The sequence below is a fragment of the Clarias gariepinus genome, chromosome 18 (genome assembly GCF_024256425.1).
Source record: "Clarias gariepinus isolate MV-2021 ecotype Netherlands chromosome 18, CGAR_prim_01v2, whole genome shotgun sequence".
Classification (NCBI taxonomy): Eukaryota; Metazoa; Chordata; class Actinopteri; order Siluriformes; family Clariidae; genus Clarias; species Clarias gariepinus.
This window is the reverse complement of record NC_071117.1, coordinates 17,451,238-17,474,649: the sequence shown is the minus strand read 5'-3', so window position 1 is coordinate 17,474,649 and position 23,412 is coordinate 17,451,238. Positions and strand designations below refer to the sequence as shown.

The 23,412-nt window shown below is 42.6% G+C and overlaps 1 protein-coding gene across 1 annotated transcript; it reads right to left on the bottom strand.

Annotated features, from left to right (window-relative positions):
- Positions 1 to 365: 365 nt before the first annotated feature.
- Positions 366 to 23,397, bottom strand: pdcd11 (programmed cell death 11). The gene is made up of 36 exons (XM_053476696.1): positions 23,268 to 23,397; positions 22,882 to 23,019; positions 21,637 to 21,771; positions 21,041 to 21,208; positions 20,184 to 20,345; positions 19,701 to 19,824; positions 19,430 to 19,605; positions 18,948 to 19,055; positions 18,654 to 18,863; positions 18,197 to 18,321; positions 17,484 to 17,544; positions 17,244 to 17,390; positions 16,901 to 17,152; positions 15,562 to 15,687; positions 15,171 to 15,365; positions 13,722 to 13,892; positions 13,303 to 13,516; positions 13,071 to 13,223; positions 12,857 to 12,969; positions 11,297 to 11,790; positions 11,139 to 11,201; positions 10,955 to 11,051; positions 10,751 to 10,840; positions 9,604 to 9,709; positions 9,080 to 9,257; positions 8,867 to 8,923; positions 7,733 to 7,855; positions 7,481 to 7,603; positions 6,358 to 6,529; positions 4,741 to 4,899; positions 4,470 to 4,632; positions 3,561 to 3,807; positions 3,274 to 3,442; positions 2,990 to 3,143; positions 2,729 to 2,894; positions 366 to 856 (listed from the first exon to the last, which is right to left on the bottom strand). The coding sequence occupies exons 2-36, from the start codon at positions 22,990 to 22,992 to the stop codon at positions 685 to 687; spliced, it is 5,484 nt and encodes a 1,827-aa protein (XP_053332671.1). The 5' UTR covers positions 22,993 to 23,019; positions 23,268 to 23,397; the 3' UTR covers positions 366 to 684.
- Between the last annotated feature and the right edge of the window lie 15 nt (positions 23,398 to 23,412).

The window sequence follows — 23,412 nt, the reverse complement described above, 5'->3', positions numbered from 1 at the left end:
TGTGACGAGCGCTGTTCACAAAAACAGCGTGTGATTAAGCAGACATAACAGAAATGCATGATAATCAGTCTGTTTCGGGCCTGACGTTTAAAGGCTCGAGTAGGTAGATAAATAAATTGTGTTGTGCTGTTTGAGAGGTACTGCAAGTCTTTATCGGGCGTTGTATAGCGAGATGAAATATGACAATATGAACTAATAATCAGCAGTTAAAATGTAATCCCTATTATTGAATATGTATCAGGGCCAATCCAGTGCCACCTTTTTTTATTTTGTATAGTTTGATGATTTTTTTTTTTCTGAATAAAATGTTTTGTGGATAAAGCTGAATGATTTGGAACACTTCTCTTATAAAATCATAATCATGATACAAGTACAAACTTTTTTTATTTTTCCTCTACAACCTCCAATCCTTTTTTTTATTTTCCTGTTCCATCTATATATATATAAAAAAAAACAATTATTGATCAGCATCTTAATCATCCGCGTCGGTTTTCTGCTGGCCGAAAGGCTGACGTACATCAATCCCATTAAGTTCGTCAATTAGATTCCACGGAAGAATCCAGACTAGCAAGACTGATGCAGTTTTACCAGGAACCGGAGATAATGGCATAATGAAGATGAATTCCGTCCTTCCGAACCCAAACCAACAGGATTACTGTCCGCATATCTAATGGTGTTCTGTGATTAATCAGCAGCGCCGGTCCCTTTAGACTCCACATACTCCACAGCTTTTTGCTTGACTGCTTGGATGCTCTCTGGCGTGCCGTGCTTCTTCTCGTAGTCCAGGTAGCGCTTGAAGAAGAACTTGATCTTTTTCATCGAGACGCTCAGGTGGACCACGCGATCGAAGAGAGCCCTAGAGGGAAACGTTAGTACAGATTAATTGTCTGGAGTCTGGAGCTTAATTTCGCTTAGACAATTTCCGATGAAGATCGGGTGCATCCCTAGTAAAGTCTAGAAGGTTAATTTCTGCTTAAGCTGCCACACACACAAACATTATGCTTAATAATATGGATCATCCAGTATAACTAGGCTTCACATTAGGCTTCTTTTTCTAAATCCCACCTTCTGCGAAATGATTGGTTACAAGAATTCAATCTCATCTATGATGTTGCATGCATTACTACATATAAAATAGTTGTTCTGATTGCATTTCTATTCAAAATAGACTGATATTCCTATAATCAATAGAATATTAGGGTCCTTGTGGTAACAATAATCATGTGCTTAAGCTTAATAATCATTATAACACAATAATCCAGATATGATAAACATGGGTCAGGTCAGCGATGTGTATATCCTTATATATTTATGCATCACTGTATGTTTTTTCATTCTGAAAACCAAGTCATATAGAGTGTTCGACGTTGACCTCATCGCTCGGCCTTAATCCATTTTTGCTGCCTTTTGATTCACCTAATCTTATCACTTGGTTTTTATTAAACCGTAACAGCTGGAAAAGTGAGGGATAAAGGGAAAAAAATATCTATAATTATTTATACAAAATCCCTGCTAGGTCCTGATGCAGATGGCAGGTCCAGGTTGAAATTATTACAGTATGTTTTTATTAAATCTATGCCGAGATAATGCCGTTGAGGGAAATACAGTACATCTGAGCTGTTCTTGTACTGTAAATACACGCAAATCCCACTGTAAAATAATCTCAGTATCTCAGCAAGTGAACTTTTTAAAAAGAAGTTTCCAATAAACCAAATATAAGATTATTAAGATAATTTCACGTCAAATGTTACTAAGATTTGCAAGCGACATGTCTTGTTCTGTTGCCAGATCATTTTCCTTTTTTAGTTTTTAGGAATTTTTTTTTTTTTCAAAGTAGAAAAAAAAGACCTGCCAAGAGGACCTAACATTTTACACTTTCACGTTCGGCATTCGACAGACGCCCTTATCCAGATCGACATGCATTTATCGCATTATACATCCGAGCAGTTGAGAGTTAAGGGTAACAACTTGGTAACGGTTTGGACCTGGGACTTTCCGAGCAGTAGTCTAACACCTTAACCACTGAGCTCGTTCATTCACGTCCCTAAAAAAAACTGAAAACAAAACCTGCTCTCTCATACAATGTTGTACATACAGTATACTGTACTTGCTAGTGGTGGTGGGGTTTGAACCTGGGACTTTCCGTACCGTAGTCCAATGCCTTTTTTTATTGAAATTTTAGGAATACACGTGCGAGGCAAAAATTACTCGCACCCTAGCTATAGAATTTATTTGAAAGAACTTTAAAAAAAGATAAATGCAGGAAATTCAACGCAATCTCCTTGCTTTTCAATACTCTTTGGATGCGCTGTTGTCTTCACTTCTTCAGCAGAAGTGAATCTTTGTCCTCGTATGACTGCTTTCAGGGCACCAAACAGAATTAATAATCCCATATTTGGTTAAAAAAAAAGTTAATATAAAAAAAAATATTTAGAAAACACTTGCTGATAAGGTCATATTTTGGGATTGGTTGAGGTTTTAAAATGCCACTTTTCCTACAGAACCTAGTACACGCCTGGGTTCTCTTCTCTCTCTTTACTTTATTTAAAGTTCAATTTACTACTAATACACATTTATTTATGTACATTTTATAATGATGTTAAAATTACACTAGGGCTCGAGATCATAATTTCAACACTGCCTAAAACCCAGAATGGGTTATATATATATAATGTCTATAGAAGGATATTTTCGGTTGTTAATTCTTACAAATCAACCAGCAACCCACCTGACATCTTTTTGCGAGCCGTGCTTCATCATCAGGTCGATAAAGACGGACCACAGGTCAGTGCGCTTTGGGTAGCTGCTCAGGACCTTTTCGAACATGGCCTTGGCTCGCTCTTCGTTCCCGTACTGGAACTCCATCCGAGCGAATCTGACTATCAAGTCCACATCTGGAACAGCAAAAAGCGTTTAGAGGTCGAAAGGCAACTGCACTTTAATAATAATGAAATATGTAAAAAAAATAATAATAATTTTTATTGCTCACGCTCTTTGTTGGACAGACTCTGGAGCGCCCTCTGGAGGAGAGCGTTGGCAGCGTCGCTCTGTCCCTGACGCAGTAAGAAGGACCCGTAACTTTGCCACACGGCCTTCTCCTGCCTGAAGCGCTTTAACATGTTCTTATACAAGCTCTCTGCTTCCTACATGTAAAACACACACACACGTATCAGTAACTTCACTTGGTAACATCAAAAAAGTCAAATGAAAAAACAAAATGCCAGTCGATACTCAAGTTGATCTCAATGTTTATTCAAAAAAGCAGATTCTCACTTTGATCTTGTTGGACTTGGCGTAAATATCCGCCAGCTGCTGGTAGACAGGCATGGGCTCGCAGTACTGAACGGCTCGCTCGAACACTTTCTGAAGGCTCTCTTCGGTACCGTACATGTTCTCCAGGTTGAGCAGAGCCACCCAGACGTTCAGCTTCTCCTGCTCCTCCCTACAAAACAAATGCCATAGGTCAACTATACACCCGCATGGTAATAACAGATAGTGGAGTTCAATCTCCCCCAAGGGTGCCAATAATTCTGGAGCCGATGACATTCCCAGACACGCACCTAAAGGAGATGGTTTTGAGCGCTCTCTCGGCTATGGTGCGAGCCTGCTCGATCTGTGTGGCCTGCAGCTGGAAGGCCATGTACTGCAGCCAGAGCAGAGACGAGTCTGGAGACGAGAGCAGCAGACGCTCGAACGCCTCGGCGCTCTCCGGACGGGACGACGCCTCCATGAGCTCCGCCTCCAGCTTGCTGAGCTTGAGCTCCGCCTCCTTACGTTCTCTCTCCGCCTCCCGTCGGGACTTCTTTGCTGTCTTTAAAGGGAGGAAACGGACAGGTTGAGGAGAGGTGCGTTCCTGTGGGATTAGTGGTGTGAAAAAGTATTGCCCCCCCCCCTTTTTTTTGGCAAATTTGTCACATTCGGATAATTTTAATTATGAAATGAGGGAGGAGAGAAAATAATTTTCCCACAAGCCCCTTTTAGCAAAGTTAGCGCTAATGCTAGCGCCAATGCTAGCAGTAGCAGCAATGCTATTGGCAAAAATGAATTTTTTAATGATAGTGGAAAGCACAATAACAATAGCGAACTAGCATTCGTTACTAGAAAGCATTTTATTATTACTAGAAAGCATTTGAGTTTCTCTTTGCAAATGAGTGTTTTTTTTATTATTATTATTTTAGTTATTTATTTATTTTATAAATGCCGGTCACAAACTTTTAGTTGGTGGTGATAATCCCGCCTCCAGCCCCACACGTAAGCGGTTCTTTGTTCTAGCCCAGCAATCTTTGTGTTATATTAAAACTTAATCTCAATCGTTTAAGTCTGACAAATGTGCCAAAAAAAAAAATTAAAAAAAAAAAAAAAAAAAAAATCGATCAGTGCTTTTTCACAGCACTGTATATACAGTTATACAAGCAACAGAATTTAGGATTTGCACATTACAAACAGAGAAGTGATTGCTACTGATGCACATGCCATATTAAGATCATGGTGTGGTTGCTCGTCATCGCTGGACTCGTAGCCAGTTTGGGCAGAAACCGCAGGTTTGAGTGAGCTCAGCTCTACGTCCCAGGAGAAATCAGACGCTAGCTGTAGCCTGCCGGGCTCGGCTGAGGCTGCAGTCTCTCTTTTAGCCTAAAATGAATAGAGAGACAGAGAGAGAGAGAGAGAGAGAGACCATTTAGAGTGTAATCCAGCTATCTATAATCACCCTATGAATACAGCACATTTAGTATTGCTCACCCTTTTCTTCGCCTTATCCTTGTCTTTTTCTCGGAAATACACCTCGACTCCGCTGTCCTGATCTTCAGCTTGCGAGCTCTTCGACTCCTTCTTTTTCTTCTTCTTCATCTCTGCATCCTTTTCTTCTTTCTTGAGTTTCTTCTGTTGTCCGGTTTCATCCTGTAGAGATGAGAATCGGACACAAACTGAATAGGACACACTGATTTTATTAGGATCGCCTGTGCCTCTGAACGTTCACGCCGTTATCGGCCGATCGTGTGGCAGCAGCAGCACAATGCAGAATCATACGGGTCATTAATGTTCTTATCAGACATCAGAATGAGGAGGATAGAAGAAAAAAGAAAAGTTGATGAAAAGCATCTCAGAGGGGAAAAAAAAAAGGTTAAATCTATAATAGGAAAAGGGACTATAATGACCTACAGTGTTTCATGTAGAACCGAAGACTAGCAAGTGTATATTGCTCCATGCAAAGTTTTTTTTTTTTTAGCATTGTATTAGAAAAGGGGTTTTGTTTTCATTTTTTTAGGGACGTGAATGGGTGATGGTGTTAAACTACTCATCGGAAAGTCCCAGGTTCAAACCCCTTAACCCTCAACTGCTCAGTTGTATAATGAGATAAAGAAACAAAAAAAAAGTCGCTCTGGATAAAAGGCGTCTGGCAAATGCTTTAAATGAAAATGAATCAAGGAGGCTGGAAAGAGAAGTGATTGTGAAAGAAGCAGAACAATGGAGAAGTAACTACAAGCGGTGCTCAAGTTGAATTGGGGTGAAATGGTGATGAAATTTCCTGTGAACGAAGGCGCAAAATTCCCGTCAACTTTATTTATTGATCCTTAAAAATCGTACACGCAATCAATCAATCACGAACACCACATGGACGTGAATGGCACATCCCTCACCCAAGCCATTTCCACATGCTTGGAGTTCCTGGGAGGCCAGCGTTTCCGATCATGGCTCTAGCGTGCTGAGAAAACTTTCGGCCTTGATGGTATCCAAGCACTAGTGAAACGCTGGCATTATATGCATTATTTATGAATATATTATTTGTTATTATTTATTAATCAAAAAGTCCCGGTTTGACTCGAACATCCGTCATACTGTAGAAGCAACTCTTTTTTCTTCTTCTTTTTTTTTTTACATACGCGGAGTGAAATGCATTCATTTCTGTGAATTACGTGCCTTTTGTTTAGTGAATACAACATGCACCGCAGTTTCTCGCAACAAAGAGAGGAAATGTCAGTGAGAGAGATGAACCGAAAGATACAGAGAGAGCTGAATGAAGTGTGAGGTTAAGAGTCAAACTAAAGCAGAGCGGGGGAGGGGAGGGGGGGTGTGACATATGATACATAACACAGTCATAGTCTTTCTTAATTACAATCGCTCAAAATAGTACTCGATGCTACTGCATGAAACAGAATGGCATATTTGTGACAGTGAAAGGAAACTGGAAAACCCAGAAGAAACACACAAGGGGAACATGACGAGCTCTACACGGACACTGATCTGAGCTCAGGTTCCAGCTACTGTATGGTTGGACTCATCGTTTTTTTTTTTTTTTAGATTACAGATCACAGATCTGACACACACACACACACACACACACACACACACACACACCTGTTTGCTCTCGGACATCTTGCGCTTTCTTGTGGCATTCTTCTTGTCGTACTTCTCCTTTTCCTTCCCCCTGAGGCGCAGCGGAAGCCCGAGGGATTCTGGGAGAATGTCTGCTCCTCCGGTGTCCTCCGGGAGCAAGGACAGGTCCACGTGGCCCGTCTGTGCGTCAATGCTGAACACAAACACAGACGAATCCCACAGTGAGAAATCTCTAAAGCATCGAGTCTATGGAGGAGTACAGAGTTGTTTATGCTGTATTATGAATAAGAGACAGGAAATGCCTGGTTTGGGTGTACGGTTGAAGGGACAAGACGGACGTATCACTTATTTGATAAAAAAAAAAAAAACAATAAATGAATAAAATACTGGCAAATTTGATTATGCACAGTTACTGTGTGGATTGTTATTTGGTTATACTGCTTTACTGTATATCCGAGCTTACACACTCATAAGACACAAAAAATAAAAATAAATACAATTCTCATAATATTTGACTCATTGTCCTGATCGTCTGATGAAAAAACCTCCAGAGAAACTCCCTCTGCCGCTGGTGAGAAGAGCAACATGTCATTACAGGTTAGACAGACTGTACGCTTACAGGAAACGTGTGAGATGAAAGGAGGGTACGAGAGTGTTGGCAGGAGATGAGGAGATAAGACAAATAGAAAATGAGAGAGGCTGTCAGCGGTGCAAAAAAAAAAAAAAAAGATTTCTTTACAGGAAGCCAGCGTGAAAGACGCGAAGAAAAAGAGCCAGAGACGTCACACGCTGCCAAGGCTGAGTGTTAGGCCCGATCGATTTCGAGCAAATGGAGGCAGTTTGAGCTGACGCCAGCGTGGAGGAAGCTGCAGTCATGATGGCCGAATACCAAATTAAATTAATTAATAAATAACGTCTAAGACTGAACTACAGTACAAGGGAGGAGAATCCTTAAGATACTCATAATAAAATAAAATAAAAAAAAAGGAATCAGACACCCGACCTTGGCACTTCTTGCACCATATCGTTGTTGCCTTTCATAAGCCTGGCATTTCCTGAGAAAGCATTAACCACTAACAGGCGCCGATAACAAATTTAACGATTTCCAGAGCCGTGACATGAGACGGTATCTGTTTAATCTTACTGGAGAACTTTGGCTGTCAGCAGTGCATTCTGGGTGACGTGTTGGCTGAACAAGTCCGAGTCGCCTGCGAAGTAGTTTGTGGCGTGTTGGAACAGGACCCGTCCCGTGACTGATCTGGATAACCTTTCACGAAATAAACAGAGAAGTTCCCAGTTACTGATTGAAAACACATAACGGCTACGGACCGTTTGAGGAACAGATGGAAGAACAAAGGATAAAAAGGAAACAGCATCCAGATGAAACGTGTAATACCTCACAAATATGCCCTTCTCGCCGACGTTCTTCACGTAACCCCGGATGATCTGACCCTCCTGGAGGTCCGAGACGGAGCCCACGTCCACGTCTTTGACTTTCGACGACTTTCCAGATCGGATACTATAACGTTTCAGGAAATGAAACAACGAAAAAAAAAAAAAAACATGAATATTTTTCCTACTTCACAAAATATAATAATATAACTATTTTTGGTCGTGTTTATGCCGTGATGATAATTTCCCAAAGCCAGACAGCTTTCTCCACCTTAAACCTTTCACTGTCAGGACACATTTATATTAAAAAAATGATTCCCTCATGCTCCCAGAATCCCTCTGTCACACTCTGAGTCCAGGAATACACCCGTGCCATCAAGGAGGAAAAACTCCATAGATGTGATACTCTGGTCATTCAGTACATTCAGGTCGGCAGTTGACTTCATTTTTTGCCTGGACCTGAGCTAATGAAGCAACCCCAGATTATAACAGCTGCCTCCAGAGGCTTGTACAGTGGGCACCATGCGGGATGGGTGCATAACTTCATACGCATCCTTCTTCTTACCCTGACACGCCCATCACCCTTAAATAGGGTCACATGACCTTTTTTACACACTGCCTTAAAATCTAATCGTTTTGGTTCCTAGCAAATTCAAGTCTTTTTTCTAATTAGTGTCAGTAATAAGTGGTTTCCTTATGGACCCAAACCTGTCGGGTCTTGCATGTGGTAATGTGAAAATTTAATTTGGTTTACGAGTGTTCTGGAATACGAGCCCACTTCCTGAACGAATTATGCTCGTAATCCGAGGTTTCACTGTAATGTAACTTCAGTAAGGGTTTTCAGTTTTTAAGTGTATCTGACCAGGTTCCTTTCTTTGAAGTCGATGATTCAGCACTATTCCTTCCAGGTTATAAAGATAAAGTAAATAGTTCTAACTTTTTTAGTTGTTTTCTTTGCTTGATGCATCTTTTTAAAGATGAACCCCAAGTGATAAGTCAAAGTCTGTAAGAATTTGATAACAAATATAAAAACATTGATGATGGTGAGTTGTGAGTCCATCACTAAAATAAAAATAAATAAATAAATAAATGAATAAACAAAGGCTTTTGCAATACCAGTCCCCTGTTTGAAATGTACCTGGAGGGGCGCAGAGATACTTGGAACTTTCCGTCTTCTTCACCAATAACACAGCACCTGGAACACAATCGCAAATATTTTTTTTGCTTGTACGCAAACGGTACACCCGCCTCTTTGTCTTACTTTCCATCCTTATGGCTTTTTATTATGTCATCTTTATTGTTTATAGTCTATTGTCTTTTTATTTTCTATGTAACTTCATGTCACTCGTACCTGACCACTTGGTCTTCTTTGTACTGGTCGAACGGTGCGTCCACGTAGGCGTCCGTTAAATCAGTTACGCACGCCATGCCGGATTTCCCGAACGGCAGGTTCAGAATCAAGCCGACCTCAGGGATGATTTTCCTCACCATGCCCATGGTAACGACCCCCTTCTCCAGAGCGTGCGTCCCTATGGAAACACAGGAAACCATGAGCTCACCCGAGGGAGCTGCTCGGCGCGCGTCACGATCGCAGCGGGAATGCGCGAGTGTGTGCGCGTATATTCAGCGCATGACTCAGCAAAGTAGAAGAGCACTGGGAACGCTGGAATACCACGAGTCCAAAATCAATTTAATTTTTTTTTTCTTTTGGGCTGCATATCCATTACCGCCGTGTCAGCCGTATCTGATACCTGAACCGCATTCTGCTATTACGGCAGGAGAGCACAAGATAATGGTTTATCTTTTTAAAAGCATTTCATAATTTATTAAAACACAGCTACTTTTCTTTAAGGGAATCTGATTTCAAAAAGTTACCTGTAAGGGAAAGTTTCAGTTGGTAATGCTTCTTGGGGACGACCCGGACGACCTTAGCAGAGACACACTGGCCGGGCTGGAAGAGCTTTTGAGGATTCTTTGCCTCCTGGGACAGAAAGCAGAAATGCAGCAGGTGTCATTAGGTTAAAAAAAAAAAAAAAAAAAAAAAAAAGACACAAAGTGTCTCTGTTTCCAAACAAAGTGCAGATCTTTGAATACAGATAACCATTTCGGTTTAAAGGTCAGCTATTACGCAAAACGCTATCATGCTTTTTAGTAATTTTCAGACAGTCAGTCAGATGACTCTCCTGTCTTCACTCTAGGAAATCATTCCCTGCGCTTTGTCCTTTTTCCATTTTGTTCGGACCAGCACAAGCAAACCAGATTACCTCCCTATTATGACATCATATAAGTCAAGTCATGGCCATTATTCATCACATGTAAATTACTGCACAGTGGAATTCTTTATTCTTCACATATCCCAGCTTTTTGTTGGACGGCAGGGGTCAAAGCGCAGGGTCGGCCATTTTTTTTTTTAGAGCATTTACATGTAGGCATTTGGCAGACGCTCTTATCCAGAGCGACTTACATTTTTATCTCATTACACATCTGAGCAGTTGAGGGTTAAGGGCCTTGCTCAAGGGCCCAACAGCGGCAACCTTGTGGAGTTGGGGCTTGGAACCGCGCACTGAGCCAAAAGATCAAGACCCATCGGCTAAGCTAAAAGCAACAGCTAACCTTCTTTAGCGGTTAAGACGGGCTAGGGTTGTAGTTAGCATTTAGCGGCTAACCATTAAAAGCTAACCTCTATCTTTTTCGGCTCTTAGACGCGTTTTAACTTTTACATGACTGAATATCGAGGAGGCGGTGGCACGATCACGTAGCGGTTAGCACCCTCACCATGCACCTCCCCATGGTCGAGGGTTCGATTCCCCCTAATGGTCTGTGTGCATGGAGTTTGCATGTTTTCCCCCAGGTTAGATTAAATGGCGTTCCCAAATCGTTTGGTGCGTGTGTGTGTGTGTCCTGCGTACCATGCAAATAGGATGTACACTATGAAAATTTAACCTCGCACCATACATTAAAACTAAATGTTGACTAGAAGTGAAGTAGTTTGTCAACGCAGTCAGAATCCTAGTCTACTCACTCTGGGTTTAGTGATCATCGCCAGCAGCTCCACAGATCCAAAGAGGTTTGGAGACACCGCAACCTCCAGGCACTTTGTCGATGGAATGTACTGTAGAAAAGTGAAAGGAACATCATTTTAAAAAAACAAACAAACAAACAAAAAAAAAAAGGTGCAACGATTACGTTTCAAAATGGAAAGCTTCAACATGGACAAGCATCTTACTCGAGACACATAGCACATGATCTCCTGTCCGGGGTTAAAGCACTCCAGTTTCGGCTTGCTCTCCAGTAAGGCGACAGTCACGTCTTTATTCAGTTTGCTGGAAGAAAGGAAGGAAGGAAGAGTCAAATTGGTGAAGGTGCTACATGGCGAGTAGGTGTTTCCGAGCTCACGATGTTCAACCTACCTGGGGAGGAGCGTGATCTCCAGCCGAGAGAAGACAAAGTTAGGATGCGAGATGGGGAGAAACCTGTGCAGAAAACATTTTAAATAAAGTTATCACGATTATATAAAAAAAAATCAAGTCTTTTTGCATTTAAAAAAAAAAAAAAATTTAAGTCTTACTTGTGGCTGTGGATTTCCTGAGCCCCGATGAGCCTTCCTCTAACCTCAGTGCCGACCTTCAGGGACGCTGTGGGGAATCCTCCCACTTTGGGCGAATCGTCCACCTGAGACACGTGCACGCTTCCCATGACACCATTCGGCAACGTCAGGTGTACACACAGAGGTTTGCACTTTTTAACCGTGGCTGTTATAAAGTCCCCAATCTTATACTTGTGTTCTTCCCCTCTGATCTGAGACTTGCTGTGTGTGTATTTTTTCGGCGCGAGCTGATGATCTACGAGAGCTCGTCCCCCCAGGTGTTCGCTGCTCGGCTCAATCACGGTCACGGTCAGATCACGACCCACGGACAGCTTCTCCGATTCGAACCGGAGCGTTTCGTTCGGGTGGACGGTGGTGGAAATCACGGTCAGGTGACCGGTGTCGCCCAATGAGATGACGGCAAAGTCTTTGTCCATGTACTGGACTGTTGCTGTGTGCTGGGAGTCTTTCTTTAACTGCAAAGAAGGGAATTTTTTTTTTTTTTACATAGTACGTGGTGTATATGTTTTAATAAAACCGTAGAAATTAAATAAAGTAATAATCAGAGTGGAATGCCTGTGATCTACCTGGAATTAAAATCTGGTTAGTCTATTAACCCATGACATGACAAGCTCCTTGTATTTTCATGCCTGAGCCTGCCTGCGCTCATACACCTAAACTAATACCCCAGGGTACACATTACATCAAGAAAATCTACCAGGTCAAAGGCTTTGCCCTCACCATCTTCTGCTGTCTTACACTCAGAGGCAAAGCTTCATTAATATTACATTACATTCAATTGGAGCAACATTCAGAAATCCCAAAATCTCCAAGTGCCGTTCAAGTCAATCCGGGACTTGTGATGACAAGTAGATAGTAAAATATCTGAATGGGCCAAACATTTTTAAGACAGAAGGACATCCGTGAATGACGATAATGGCTCCAAGCCCAGTAGCAGTAGTTCTTGTGAAAATTCAATAAGTGGAACACCTGATCCTGAACAGATGACTTGTTGCCACTTGCGCAGGAGACGCGTCTGTCTTTGGGAACTTGCACACACACACAATCATTCGCATACACCACTCGTACATTACAGGAACTAAGCTGGGAGCTATCGCTCCCGCTCTCATGTGCGTCAAAATCAAAAGTCTCGGTTTGACTTGAACACCCATCATGCATGTAATTGAGTGAGAAACAAGAAAAACGATCATAAAGATGTTGCTCATACGTTTTAAAGACATGTAACAATCACAATGTGTAAAGCAAACTTTATATATAATTTATATTTAATATTATAAAGTATTTATAATAATGCTGGTTTCCATTCACAGTCCAAAAACATGCAGGTTAGGCTAGTTGTGTGTGGATTGGATGGTCTGCTGTGGTCCCCTCGACGAGAACAACCGAATGACTAACAACAACCTAATCCTAACAACCATGGTTCAAGTAGACACATGTAGTTCAAACTAAGTAGATGGGAATAAAGTAAAAGCTGGTTTTCATCAAACCATGATAAAAAACTAGAAACAAGCCATCCCTCACCTTTTTCTTCTTGGTCGTGAGACTCGGCAGGAGGGACACGTGCACCTCAGAGGTCAAAACGTCAATGTGAAGCACCACAGCAGTGACCTGATTTCCTGCAGTTGTGTTCACATCTAAAAACAAACGGTCCAAACATCCGGACCAGAACCGTCAGTGAAACAAGAAGTTCAGATAACAAGGGACGTATGCAGGTGAAGTATCTTGATGGACTGACCTGTCACGTGGTGCTGGGTGGCCAGCACCGTGACGTCTCTGAGCTGATCTGAGGTCAACGTGACCGAACCGTCCTCTCTGGTCACGTCGATGGTCATCTTCAGTTTATCCCCGAGTGACACGGAGTAGAGCTGCTCCAGCACGTCCGAGACACCTGAAGACAGGGGGTACATACTTAAGATACATACTACCTATAACGTTATTTATAGTTGTATTGGTTATTTTACTCTTACCTCTCGTGGTGATTGTGTCGTAGACGGTTAGTCTTTCTCGCTGACCCTGGATCAGTCTGGCCTGGGCGTCACTCTCTGCCCAGCTCACCTCTGATACCTTTAGGCTGATCAAGAACCTGCGCTTCTCCTGATCCAAGTTGGTCACCTTGGCCAGCACTGTCTGCCCGATCTCAAACACTCCTGCGGTGTCGGTGATGAACTTATCGCTCATCGCCTAGAAGCCAGATCATCCTCATCATTATTATTATAATTATTACTATAGGTATAATATTATTATAACCTAAATAGGTATAGATGCATTTTCATTGTTTCTGTTTTTCAAAAAAAAAAAAAATTTCCTTTCATGTATCAGCTGATGGGATGAAAGCAATGCAAAAAAAAAACCAAAACAAATGAGATTATCTGTTGCGTCAACTCACAGCTTTGGGCGCGAGGCCGAACAGGCCGTAAGGGAAGTCGACGAAGACGCCATAGGGCATGATGCTCTTCACCCAGCCCACCATCACCATCCCGACCTGCAGCTCGGAGAAAGACGAAACCAAGCTTTCCGTCTCCAAAGCCGCGATCAGCGAGGGCTTCTTACTCAGAATCTGTGCGGTTTTGGTTAAGAAGCAAAAGGGATTATGGGAACTTTCTCTTCTGCTGGAAATCAATACATCAAACCACTACTGTATTTACAGAGACGCCACTAATCCACCGTGCCAGCGAAGCACCGCTAAATGGTGGTCATGTGACACGAGTTGTGCCAGGCAATGGATAACAAAAGGGCAAAAGTGTGTGTGTGTGTTTCAGATCACACTGTGTCAAATGGTATAATTCTATCTCTATCTAGACAGGCATTTATCCATTTTATGACCCAAAACTGTGACTATTTTTCAGAACACTACCCAAGACAAGCTTTACTTTTAATCCTCACTCATTCACTCACTCCTGTGCGTGTTTAGCAAAAGAAGGGGAAAAAAATCTTAGATGAATGGATAGATCGATAAATAAATGGACATTCAGCAGGATGATGGCAGTGAAAATGAAACATCAGGAAGCAGCAAAAAGGATCTCGAACTGAAAGACACTCTCCAGAATCAAATCATACTGAATCATCAAAAAATGAGAAGTAGGGCGTAAATCTGTTGAGTGGACTGCGTGTCCGAAATGTGATTCCACTCAGTTACGCGTTCATTTTTATGAATCACACAGAAAGTCTAGAAACGTCTAGATAGTAGAAGGTCTTTTTAATTAACAGGGATGGGGATCACCACAGACCACACGATACGATATGATTACGATAGCTAGCTGCCGATTCGATTCGTACTGCGATCAAGAAAAATTAATTTTCATATGAATTTAGTCCAGTCTGGAGGCGAGTTCTTAAAGCGAAAATTTTTATTGCGAAACGCATTTCCCCATAGGAAATAATGTAAACGCAGATAATCTGCTCCAGACACCCAAAATATTTCGGTAGGCTGAGGTTTCGCTGCAGTCACACAGGCTGCACTGCGGCTCATCAATTTATGAATAGTTCACAGCACCACCTGTAGGACTAAAAAGGAATGGCATCAACTTTCCACCTCAAATACAAAAATATATAAATACATTTTTGAAATAATTATTTTGTGTTCATACATGAATATGTGAAGTCACGATACATCACTAAATTGATTTTTTCCAAATCTCTACTAAAGTACTAATAAGGTAAAACCCTATCACTAAGCTGTGGCTTCTTAGAAATAGGAATTTATGAGCAACAAGCTGGAGGAGGACTCTTCTTATATGATGTCACATTAGGAGGAAAAGGAAAAATGCTTGTTTGTGCCCTGGGCCAATACAAAAATGGAAAAGGGACAAAAAGCTCAATCAGCTCAAGAGGATACGATGCTCTCTTTGTTTCTGCTTAGACACACAGCGTCCGAGATGGTGTCTCCTTCCTGGAGTCCCGCCCACAGCAGGGGGCAGTTGGTCACATGGTCAGAGAGGTGCACTGTGGGAAGTAGAGCAGGCATTTCTTCTGGGAGAATAGACACTTCTAAGCCAGTCTGGTGTTTCTTGCGTACAATCGCTTTCACTTTCTGAAAATGAAAAAAATAAAAATAATAAATTGTATGAGTCCTGGACAAAATTACCCTGAGTGCTGCCATCTATAGGCAACTAATGGTATTGTATTAAACCTTGACCAGGATTAACTGGGTAACATTAAAACACCTAAGGACTAACAAGATCTTAACCAGCCAAAAAAATAAAATTAAAAATGAAATAATACTTGACCTTTCCAACTTCAAAGTCGAACTTGACCCTTGGGACCTTCTCGATGTCACTCTGAGTCACTTTTTTAAAAGACAGGAGCAGTTTGTCCTTTTCGGCATCGCACATCAGCACTTTGGCTTTGACCACCTGATCAACAACACACAAAAACAAAACGGCTGTAGGTCAGAGAGGAATGAACATCATTCAACTGAAAATGGCCAAAAGGATAGAAAGTAAACATGAACACATGTTTATAATCAAATGTGCAGCCATTAACGTCATGCTGAATGGCTGCATCAGATAAATGTCATTCCTCAGTTTTGTTGTTTTGGGAGGTGCTGGGACATAAAAGCACACGGGCTGTTATATATCAAACCAATGTTCCAGTTCGGTTTTAAGTCTTTAATTAACTTTATGAAATGTTACAATATGAAACTTTATTTTACTTTCAGGATTTTCAGAATACCAGAGTTTTGAGATTGATACAAACATGTGCAGTTTTGCAAACCTCCTATTAATACATCAGATGAGGATTTCATTTCTAATAAACCACAGGACTTTTGATTTGTGAAACAAAAACGAAATAAAGTCACAGTCAGAGTGCTCGGCCCAAGTGCTCGTCCCGGGTGTTCATCCCGGGGTCAGAGTGCTCGTCCCGGGTGTTCATCCCGGGGTCAGAGTGCTCGTCCCGGGTGTTCATCCCGGGGTCAGAGTGCTCGTCCCGGGTGTTCATCCCGGGGTCAGAGTGCTCGTCCCGGGTGTTCATCCCGGGGTCAGAGTGCTCGTCCCGGGTGTTCATCCCGGGGTCAGAGTGCTCGTCCCGGGTGTTCATCCCGGGGTCAGAGTGCTCGTCCCGGGTGTTCATCCCGGGGTCAGAGTGCTCGTCCCGGGTGTTCATCCCGGGGTCAGAGTGCTCGGCCCGGGTGTTCATCCCGGGGTCAGAGTGCTCGGCCCGAGTGCTCGTCTAGGGGTCAGAGTGCTCGTCCCGAGTGCTCGTCTAGGGGTCAGAGTGCTCGTCCCAGGTGTGTCAAGGGTCCGAGTGTTCTGTTGGGGGTCTGTTACGGGCGGCCAATGGTGGCATCTCATGACATTGCTTCATTTTAAATCCTCAGGATATATTTTACTGCCAACGTTAATATCTGAAGATCACATCAACCCTCTAACTTGCTTCAGACTGTAATGCCGGCTCGAAAACACTAATTTACTTAAACCCTCAGCTCTCCCCATCTAATCAAACTAAATACAGGTGTTCAAAACACTCTGTAGGACATCCAGCTGGTTGTATGAAAATGATCAGCCCCAGACTGTCTGATCCATATCTTGCAGTAAAACACAGCTGACTAAAAGCCATTTTTCTAACCTGTCCAATGTAAAAAAGGCCCTTCAGGTTGTCTGTGGGCTCGGAGGTCAGCTCGGACGTCGGAACCAGGCCCTTGACGTCACCGTAGAATCTCACGATGCAGCCGAAATCCCTGATGCAGACGATGAAGCCGTGGGAGACGAGACCCACACGGGCGTCCTTGTATGACAGGAACGCGGGAAGCGTGGTGTCCATCAGCGCCTTTTTCCTGGTCAGAATAATCTTCTTATTTTGGTAGTCCACTGATAAAACCTGGACAGACCAGACACACAATTAATTACGAACAAATCAGCAGAGGAAAAGTAAACCACCGTATTAGAAGGAGAGCACGAGAGTCACTTACTTTACATTTGACCTTCATGTCTTCCTTGTACTTCTTTTCAGGGTTGGTGAGGAGGATGTCTGCCAGGTGAATTCTGGGAACAAGGCCTTTAATGTGTTCTGAGATTTTGACGTGCATGCCGTAGCGCTCCAGACTCTGCACCGTGCCCTGGTGACACACAACACACATGTAAGAACCAGCAGTTCATCCATTTACAAAGAAGAGGAAGTCATGATGTGCAGCAGGTTTACGTCTCCTCACCTCGATGGTCTGCCCTGGTTTAATGTCTCGATAGCTGAAGAAGGGCGCTTCGATGATCGTCCTTAAAGACAAGGAGGGTGTTAAAATATAATATATAACCTGCCTTTTGAGGCAATCATTAAAAAAAACATTTTGCTGTTATTTACTCTTTCCATACATAGATGACCAGGCAGATGGACACGGTCAGACATGGACAGCCAGACACACTGACGGACAAACACACTAACAAGCAAGCGGATGGACAGAAAGACAGGAAGACAGACAGCCAGGACGTGGCCTGACAAACACATGGACATGGACGCAGATGGATACGGATGGACAAACATACTGACCGACAAATGGACAGACACACACAAAGATACAGATACACCTACAAAAAAAATTATATTAAAAAAACACTGACAAGCACATGGACGGAAAGGCAGGCGAACAGGTAGATGGACGGACGGGCAGGCAGACAGACGGACAGAAAGGACAAACAGATGGACGGACAGACAGGCGGACGGACAGAAAGGACAAACAGATGGACGGACAGACAGGCGGACGGACAGAAAGGACAAACAGATGGACGGACAGGCAGGCAGACGGACAGAAAGGACAAACAGATGGACGGACAGGCAGGCAGACGGACAGACAGAAATTAGGATGGACAGACACAGGCACATGGACAGACGGACACAAGGACAGACACACTGTCAGACTGGCGCGCTCACTTGCGCAGCGTGGCCATGTGGATCTGCTCCACCGCGCAGTAGTCCGTTATTCTCAGCGTGTGTTCAGGCTGCGCGAGGAGTCGGTTCGGGTTAAACTCCGCCTTGGGTTCATCCAAATGGCTTTTCTGAGATCGGAAAAATATAAAAGTTTGTTTTTAAAGCCGAAAATATCAACACATCACTAAAACCTGAGGAGAACCTAAAGCAGACTCGCTTTCTGTAATATTTATTCGACAACAAAAAGTAAAGAGAAGAAAATTGAAAACATTCACACACTCCTGATGAGGCGCGTACAAACCCCCAACACACACACACACACACACACACACACACACACACACGACCAAGTACCAAACCTTGTGTGTCAGAATAACGAAACTCCAAAACAAACGTGAATGTTGTCCAAGATCTGAAAAACTTTAACTCACACTTAAAGTAATCCATGTGTGTTACTCACGTGCACGAAGGCGGACGCTCCGTCCGGCAGCTCCATCACGGCCCCGGAGTGGTGGTGTACAGAAGCCATCTTGCAGCCCTTCACCACCTCTCCAATTCGCTCACTCGTTATGTGGTCCAACATGACGCCCCCTGGTGGCAGGAGGTGGCTGCGAAGAGACAGACCCACCAGACGAGAGGACGGGTCCACGTACAGGATACGAGCTCTCACCTTAGCAGGGTGTAGAGGAATATCTCATCAAAAATATTGTTATACTAATATTGAGTAGATCACTGTTCGTTTGTGGACGCTTACCTCGTCCCCTACACTGTAAGTGGACAGTTTGTCTGGGTCCACGTGCATGAAGTCCACCAGGCCGGTAAAAGAGGAGAGAAACGATACCATCAGGCCGTGAGCCGTCACCTTTGGAAAAAAAAAGGAGATCAGTTCTCTTACAAAGACACTACTTTAGTCGTATCCAGTTCCCACCCATCATTAGGCCACTCCCACATCCAGGCTACTACTAACAGTCATACAATCCATTGCAGGGCACACACACTTGCACTCATTCACACACTTCGGGCTGTTTGGAAACGCCAATTACACTAATCAACTTGTCTTCGGACTGTGGGATAAAACCGGAGCACCCAGAGGAAACCCGGCAAGCACAGGGAGAACATGGCAACTCCGGGTGGGCATCGAACCCTGACCCTGAAAGGGGTTCCACTACACCACCAATACATGCTAGGAATATATACTTTTCTTCCTCGTCAGGGTTCCCACACATTTTTATTTACCTTCTTGACGCAGGCTTGGACCAGCAGCCCGGGTAAGAGGTTACTCAACGTCCAGCCATGATGCGTCTCCGCGCAGGTCTGATTAACAGCCGTAGGGTTCACAGAAAGACGCGCTACCCGTCCCTCATTCTTCACCTCCTCCAGCATCGCCGTCACGTACTGTCCCACCTTCAGATCTAGGAAAAGAAAAAGAAAATGACTTTTGTCTTCAAGCCTCTACCTTTACGAGTATCCTTCATCGTTGAGCCGTTATTCCACTGAAAGATTTTACCTCTTTTCGATGTCTCGGCTTCGTCCTTTGTTTTCTCTTTGGGCAGAAAGGCTTTGGTTCCGCTCACGCCGATGTCGATCAGGTAACCGTGATCCTCCACGCTCTCCACACAACCACTGAGAGTCTGAAACAACACAGAGGAATTAATCCATCATTTTGTCCCCATTTTTCCTCATCCATATTTCAATCCATCCCCTATGCATAAAATGTGCAAAAGTATTCAACCCCCATGAACTTGTTGTATTAGACAAGTCGTCAACCTTTTATTTCTCTATATAATCTTCTGCTACACTGATGCGCTCTCACTCAACCCTGGCCTCCCAGGAACTCCTCTAACGACCCAAACGTGTTAAAACGGCTTAGAGCACAAGATGTGGACGAAATAAAAACCCCCGTTTCTACTCCAGAATTTAAGGGTTGTGATGAGCTCATAAACTGCAGGAAAATCTCGTTGAGGAAATGCTCGTTGTCTGAATTGCTCACCATGCCTGCTTTTAGGGAACCGGAGTTGAGCTCCTTGTTCACGTCTTTCGGGTTGATGGACAGTTTGAGACTGACGTGGCCCGCTTTGGACAAGTCCAGAGACGTCACTACACACCTGACCAGCTGGCCCGGGGTGAGGACGTTGGAGGGAGACACAAACTCCTGTAACGAGAAAAACAAATAAACAAAACAATGAAAAAAGGACCTGGACCTGTATTCACAAAGCTTCTTAGAATTCTCCGTACAAAAACCTTTATCTTAGTGAGGAGGTGTGGTTGACCCTGTTGCTAGGGAGGATGCAGCAATTCAAGGACTGTGATTGGTCGATAAAAAAATAAATAACCTCTGACCTCTGCAAAGGTCTTAAAATGTGCTCTTTAAAATATTTAGCCTATAACAGAATGTAATCTAAAGTTAAATAAAACAAAACTTTTAAAGTGACCAATTTATACACAGTAGTTAATATATTTAAGTTCTTACATGTATTTACCGTGCTGATTTTATTACTTGTGATCTATTTCAGATTTATGGAACAAAATGACTCAATTTTTTAACCAGTTTACATGATTGTAGCACAGTTTATTTAAGTTGCACTTTTGGATGGTATGAAGCCAACAATCCAAGAGAGATGCCCCTGCTGGGGTCGTCATTCATGCTCTTCATCTTCTTTAAAAATTTCCGCATCATTTTTAAGTGTTACACTACAGCTAAGAGTCTAATCACCGTACTGTGTTTGAACTCTTCTGTAAACGTAAATCCGGAATAGTTTTATGCCTTCTCATCACAAATCCCGGTTTGACTTGAACGCCTCTCGTAATTCTTACATTTCAGAGATCACACAATCTTCAACCATTTACCTCAAGCTCGGCCCCAGAGTCCAGCACGCTGCTCAGGATCTTTGTGTAGACATCGCTTAAGTTAGAGATGGGCACGTAGCCTTTAAGACCATTCGGGAGACCGAGTACGACCTCAAAGATGGAGAGCTCCCTCACGCAGCCGAGCATCACCGTGCCAACCTTCAGATCCTAAAACAAATTTTTGTTAATGTATTACCTCCAAAAGATGAGAGAATTTACACCGATCTGGTTACATGGACACTGATCTGGTAAGATGTGTGTTTATATTTACAAAAATTTTTATCAGAATATATATTTTTTTTATAACAGGCGCAAATGGGTTCTGCCCACTGTGAGGCTTTAAATCTGCTGGAAATATAAGAGTAGAACAATTTCTCCAGTTTTAAGGTTTAGCTTTCCATCTTTTCTGATAAATCCCATCTTCTGCATTATGATTGGTTAACAAATAGGGGGGAAAAGCCAATGGGTTTATGATCCCTGGTTTGGGAAGATTTATTGCAGTGTGTACAATTTCACAACTGCCAGATCGTTTCAGTGATGAGAAAATACAGTAGCATTGAAAAAAGAAAAAGAAAAAAAAAAAAAAACGCTCTCACCTTCATGTGGAGAATATTGATGCTGGTTGTCGTGTTAAGTTTCAGGCCGCCTTCGGTTTTCGGCCTTTTGGTCAGCTTTTCGTCCTCATGCTTACCCTGAGCTTTCTTCTTCTTTTTCACTTCGGGTTCTCGAGTCTGTAAGGAGTTCATAAAAACCTTGTTTACGTCTGATCAATTTCATACCTAATAGGGTTTATATGGATGAAAAGTACAAAGATCTACTAATAGTATTAGCAGTGCGATGTATCTCTTGGTTCAGATACATTTTATAAATCTAATTTGTAAAAAACATTCAGTTTAAGAAACTTCTGAATTCTAAACTGATACTGACCATTTTCCTTTAAACATTATTATTATTATTATTAATAATAAGATATAAAAGTGCATAACAGCAATATTTCACTCTCCGATGATTAACCACATGACGACTACACAGATTTATTTTTTCAGTATTAACACATCGTTATTTAGTCAATATATTTGGCTAAATTATAATAGAATTCTGGATTTTTCAGGAGTTTGTTGGCAAACCTTCAGGTGTATACACTGATCAGCCATAACATTCTGACCACCGATCTAATACTAAGTATTTCCCCCTCTTCTGCAATTGAACCAGTTTTGGAGTTGCTTCAACCCAGTTGTCTAGCCATTACAATTTGGCCCTTGTTAAAACTGACCAAATCCTTATTCTTGCCCATTTTTTTCTGCAGAATATTTGCTTGCTGCCTAATGTATCCCACCCACTCCTTTATACTCCCCCACCCTACTTACAGGGTGCCAATCCATCGCAGGGCACACACACACGCACCCACTTACACATTTGAGAACACCAATTAGCCTAACCTGCATATCTTTGGACTGTGGGAGGAAACCGGAGTACCCGGAAAAAAACCCACCAAGCACGGTTAGAACATGCGAACCCCAAGCACACAGATACGGGAATCGAACCTGGACCCTGGAGGTGCAAGGGACAGTGCTAACCACTACACCATTGTGCCGCCTAGAGCAAAATCTGAATAATAATAATAATATTGGATTCAGATATTTGGAAAAACGTGATACTAAAAGAATCACAAAATAGGCCAAACTGGCACATAGGAAAGGTATCGTGATAACATTGTATCAAGTTGATCCCTTGTGAGGATCCTTAAAGGGAGTTATTATAAAGAAGACTATAAAATGTAACTGAATTTGGCAAATAAACAGATTTTTCTGACTGAAGTAACATCATCTGACATCTGTTACCTCAAAAAGGTTGTCCACTTCCACATGAGGCTTTGTAGTTTTAGAGGTTTTGGGCTCAGAGGATTTCTTGGCTGGGCCACCACGAGGGAAATCCTCTTCAGCAGATGCCATGGTGCTTCAACACAAAAATGTCTACAGCTGGGGAAAAGGAAGACAACATCCATTGAGATCTTCACTGGAAGGCACATTAGATCAGATCGGCATCATTTAAATCAGATCACGTTACTTCATTTCAAACTAATGATCACCAACATAAATGATCAACATCAACATTCTGTAATCAAACCAACACTATGGCAACACTGAAGGTACACAAACACAACAATAAAATCATCGTTTCAGATCAGCATTAAAACCCAATGAAACAATCACGTTCAACCACTTACAATCTAAAATCCGATCGTTTTCTATAAATCCTGATTCCACAGACTCACATGTTCTTCTCAAAAACGTGCCATGTTTGTGACCCGGAAACAAACAACTCGAATAGAGCTCATAAAAACGTGACCAATAGGGGGAAAGATTTACAAT